Here is a 5,049-nt window from a genome sequence, read left to right as displayed (position 1 = left end):
AGTGACCTTATCCATCCCCAGTTCATCTCCTATTGCTACTCTTGAGGACTATCAGCAGAAAGAAGCCATCCCTCCTGACCCCGGTGAAGTGAAAGATGGAGAGGCAAGAGCACTTAATCCCATCCAAGCTAGAGGTGCAACAACATCTGAAGCAGACGCATGCAGTGGGACTTTTGTTAGAACTAGAGACCGAAGCAACTCACCTCATCGCTTTCGTCTGGTGGATAGAGCAACTTCGATTGACACTTAAGCCAAGTTAGGAGAACAATCCAATGAAGCCTTTTCATTCGATCCAACTAGCCTCCATGAGAGCTGCGGAGGCCGACCACAGGCGGATACGTAGTATCCTGAAGGACTGGGTAACTGACTCCCCCTCTACTTTTCCATCTATGGATTTGCTCAAACTATTAATCTGGAATTGCCGCCGTGCTGGCAATAAAATTTTTAAGCGTAACCTTGTTGAGATCCTTCGCTCTCATAAACCTGAGATTCTAATACTCATGGAGACTAAAGTAGCCTTCAGCACAATGGGAAACTTCTTCAATTTGCTGGGTTTTACAGCCTTTACTATTGTTGATCCCATAGGCAGAGTTGGTGGGATTTGGATTTTATGGGACACTAATCATGTCAATGTTTGAGCTTCCTCAGTTGGTCCCCAAGTTATACATGCCACTATCCATAAGGAAGACTACGGGGAGTGGGTTCTAGCTGCTGTTTATGCTAGCCCCAACCCTTTGCTGAGGGATAACCTTTGGACTGAGCTTGAAGAAGTGGCGGATAGTATGGATAAACCTTGGTTGGTGGCAGGCGATTTTAATGACTACACTAATCAGAGTGAAAGAAGGAGTTTTTCAACTAACCAGAGTTCGACTAGGCCCCAAAAATTCCTTGACAGAATTAACAAATGTAACTTGCTGGATCTAGGAAGCTCGGGCCCTAGAATGACCTAGACAAATAACAGACAGGGGCTTGCGAACACTATGGAAAGGTTGGATAGGGCTCTATGCAATGAAGACTGGAGAACCATGTTCCCTGAAGCCACTGTCAAGGTGCTCCCAAGAACTTATTCTGACCACTGCCCTCTTGTTGTCTATACCCAAGGTATGCACTCTCTTAACCCCACTAATCGTTCCTTTAGATTTGAAGCTGCTTGGTTGTCTCATCCTGACCTATCTCATATTATTTCCACTTCTTGGGCTGATATGCATAATAATCTGCTGGATTCCACCTCTGAGTTCACCCTTAGAGTTAAAAAGTGGAATAAAGAGGTTTTTGGCAACATTTTCAAAAGGAAAAGAACTCTCATTGCTAGGATTGAGGCCATTCAAAAGCTTTGACTAACTCTTGCCCTCATAGTCTCCTAACTCTTGAAAAAGATCTCATTAAAGCTTATAATGATACTCTTCTATAGGAGGAAATGTTGTGGTTTCAAAAGTCCAGGTCTCAACATATTCTTCTTGGTGATAGAAACACAAAATTTTTCCATGTTTCCACCATCACCAAAAGAAGAAAACTCAAGATCAATGCCCTTAAGAATAATGAGGGGAACTGGGTTACTGACCAGGAGGGTATTAAGAGTATTATCCTTACCTACTTCAACACCCGTTTCAAATTTGAGACTACTCACCATTTAGCCCAGTGGAATAATCTTAACACTACATTTTTTACTCATGATGAGAATGAGATTCTCTTAAAACCCATCACCAACGCTGAAGTCTGGAGTGCTGTTAAAAGCATTGGGCCTTTTAAAGCTCCAGGTAAGGATGGTCTTCCAGCCCTGTTTTATCATAAATATTGGCATATTGTGGGCCATTCTGTGTGTGATCTTGTTAAAAATTGTTTCCATAACAAGAAGATCCCTAATGAAGTGCATGAAACTCTTATCGTTTTGATCCCCAAAATGGAAAATGCTGAAAACATCAAACAATTCAGACCCATCAGCCTTTGTAATGTCTCCTACAAGATCATTACTAAAATCATTGTGGCGCGTATTAGACCACTTCTTGACACACTTATTAGCCCTAATCAAAGCAGTTTTATACCTGGAAGGAACACTACAGATCATATCATCATCACCCAGGAGATTCTGCACACCCTTAGACACTTGAGAGGGAAAAGGGGGTATGGTGTTCAAGATTGACCTGGATAAGGCCTATGACAGGCTATCTTGGGATTTCATTAGGGACACCCTTCGGGAATTCCAACTTAATGAAAATTGGATTGAATTGATTATGAATTGTGTCACTAACAACCAATCTTCCATTCTTTGGCATGGGGAAATTCTTGAAGGTATTCAGAATGAGAGGGGTCTTAGGCAAGGAGACCCCCTCTCCCCTTATCTGTTTGTACTCTGTATGGAGAGACTCTCTAATATGATCTGATCTAAAGTTGATGTAGGGGCTTGGAAGGGCATCCAAGTTTCTAGAACTAGTCCTGCTCTAACTCACTTATTTTTTGCTGATGACCTTATCCTCTTTGCCAAAGCTGATCAGTGCAACTGCAACACCATCATGGAAGTTCTTAATGATTTTTGCGAAATGTCTGGACAAAAACTTAGGCCCCGTTTGGGGACTTACTTTTTTAGCCAATTAGCCAAAAAGTTACTAAATTAGCCAAAAAGCCAACAACTCATACCAAAAAGTCAAAGATTCTCTTTTCTCTCTACTTTTTGCACATCATTTCGTAATTAGCCAAAAAGTCATCCCAAACATACAAGTTTTTTTTACCTACCTTTTTAGCCAAATAGCCAAAAAGTTACTAACTTAGCCTGTTCCCAAACGAGGCCTTAGTCTCCAGAAATCCAAAATGTTTGTCTCCAAAAATGTCTCCTCGAACTACGCAAGATCTTTGAGCTATCAATGTGGCATTCCTCTCACTCAGAACTTAGGTAAGTATCTGGGGTCCCCTCTTTTACATACGAGGATTACTAAGAGCTTATTTAATGACATTCTTGAGAAATTGAAAACTAGACTTTCAGGGTAGAAGGCCAAACACTTATCCCTTGCAGGTAGAACCACTCTTATACAATCAGTTACATCTACCATCCCTAGTTATAACATGCAAATCATGGAGCTGCCTAGAAGATTTTGTGATGAAGTTGATAAAATTAACAGGAACTTCCTTTGGGGGGACACGGATAACCATAAGAAAGTCCATTTGCTTAATTGGGATAAGGTTTGTAGGACTAAGGAGGCAGGGGGCCTCGGGCTTAGAAAAGCCAGGGACAATAATGCTGCCCTCCTGACCAAATTAGGCTGGAAAATCCTTACCGATCATATCAAACTTTGGTGCAGAGTGTTGCAGGATAAATATCTTAGAAGTCATAGCATTTACAACTGGCCTATGGAGAGGAGGGCTTCTCATGTATGGAAAAGCATCTGCCGATACAGGGACATTCTGAGAAAAGGGGTAAAATGGAATGTTGGAAATGGGGAACACATTTCATTATGGCATGACTGGTGGTGTGGCTTACAGCCTTTAGCCCACAACTACTCTGCCACACAGGTGAATAATTCAGATAAGGTGAGCTCACTTCTTGATGAGGAAGGCAAGTGGAACACTGAGATTATTGCCAATATTGTTACCCCACAGGACCTTCAAGAGATCACCAAGATCCACAGACCCCGATTTGTGACTTACACTGATGCACCCACTTGGATTGGAACCGCTGTGGGCACTTTCTCCACAGCTTCGGCTTACAGGATTCTATCTAACCAAGAATCTGATGGAAGGACCTGGAAATGGTTAAGGTTAAAATCCCTCAAAAGCTCAAATGCTTCTTGTGGCTTATCCTCCATGATCGACTGCTAACCAATCAATTAAGATTCAGGAGGAATATGACAACCACTGCTGTGTGCCCCAGATGTGGCCCATATAGTGAAGATTCAAGCCATCTCTTGCGCGAGTGCCCCTGTGCTAAAGCTATTTGGACTGAAGTTAATGACCTTAGATGGTGGGAGGAAGGTTGCAGCCTACCTCTAGCAGAATGGGTGGCGATTAATTTGAAAAATAAAAACGTGTTTCTTGATACTAAGTAGTACAGATTCTTCTCTGCCACTCTATGGCAGATTTGGAAAGTTCGCAATCTCATGATTTTTGAAAATGTTAGCCAACCCATTCAAGCTAGTCTCAAGAATATTTGGACCTATGCTCATGAGATTGAAGAGGCTTTCTCTTCTCCTCTCCATCCCAATTCAACAGCTCCTACATCTATTAATTGGTGTTTTCCTATTGCAGGTACTCTAAAGCTCAACACTGATGGTTGCTCCAAGGGTGACCCTGGACAAGCTGGTTATGGAGGACTCCTATGGGACGAAGCTAGTACATGGATTTGGGGTTACTACGGATATCTAGGCCACTGTTCTGCTGTGGAAGCTGAGCTATGGGCTATATATCGCGGACTGACCATCCTTTTCCAGAAAAACACATTGAATGTGGCTATTGAGACTGATGCGGCACATGCTATTGACTTAATTCACAGTGGTCCGAGCCATAATTCCCCTTTCCGAGCTCTCATTGAGGATACCAAGTTCCTACTGAAGCGCTGCAATTGTTCCCTTCGACACACGCTGAGGGAAGGCAACAGAGTTGCTGATCAGCTGGCTAACCTTGGAGTGGTGCAGACTGACCATGTGGTCATGCTGGAAGATCCCCCCGAAGCTGTTAGAGCTCTTGTTATTGAGGATATGATTGGAGTTGGTGCCGTGAGGGCTTAGCCCTTGTTGCCCTGTTTTCCTTTCTGTGTTGTTTGCTTTCATCTGTATCAAAAAAAAAAAAAATTTAATCAAAACGACTAGCTTTATTTTCATAATTAGAAAAATGCCATTAACAAATCATTTTAAATATTATTTCTATACAATTTTTTTTTATTTGTTGATTATTTTCCTTAAAAAAAAAAAAAAAAAAAACTTACAAAATTAAAGGGGGTGCGTGTCCCCTTTGGCCCCATCATAAATCTGCCCCTGCATTTATATAGGGGGTGTTTGGGAATCAAAAGTTGAGGCTAAAATAACCTCAAATACAAAAAAACCAAATAATAGCCTACTAAAC

At 41.8% G+C, this 5,049-nt stretch overlaps 1 protein-coding gene across 1 annotated transcript; it reads left to right on the top strand.

Moving 5' to 3' along the window:
• The first annotated feature begins 389 nt into the window (after positions 1 to 389).
• LOC145800453 (uncharacterized) lies at positions 390 to 950 on the top strand. Its single transcript, XM_082890131.1, has 2 exons — positions 390 to 594; positions 649 to 950. Exons 1-2 carry the CDS (start codon positions 390 to 392, stop codon positions 948 to 950), a joined length of 507 nt encoding a protein of 168 aa, XP_082746257.1.
• The last annotated feature ends 4,099 nt before the right edge of the window (positions 951 to 5,049 follow it).

The sequence above is a fragment of the Camellia sinensis genome, chromosome 10 (assembly GCF_055761805.1).
Source record: "Camellia sinensis isolate YWXY chromosome 10, ASM5576180v1, whole genome shotgun sequence".
Classification (NCBI taxonomy): domain Eukaryota; kingdom Viridiplantae; phylum Streptophyta; class Magnoliopsida; order Ericales; family Theaceae; genus Camellia; species Camellia sinensis.
The sequence above is the reverse complement of the archived record's forward strand: the minus strand, read 5'-3'. Positions and strand labels throughout refer to the sequence as shown.

Coding starts and splice junctions, on each gene's coding strand:
- LOC145800453 (XM_082890131.1), top strand. CDS start 390: ATGGATTTGCTCAAACTATTAATCTGGAATTGCCGCCGTGCTGGCAAT. Junction 595..648: donor TGATCCCATAGGCAGAGTTG/GTGGGATTTGGA, acceptor GAGCTTCCTCAG/TTGGTCCCCAAGTTATACAT.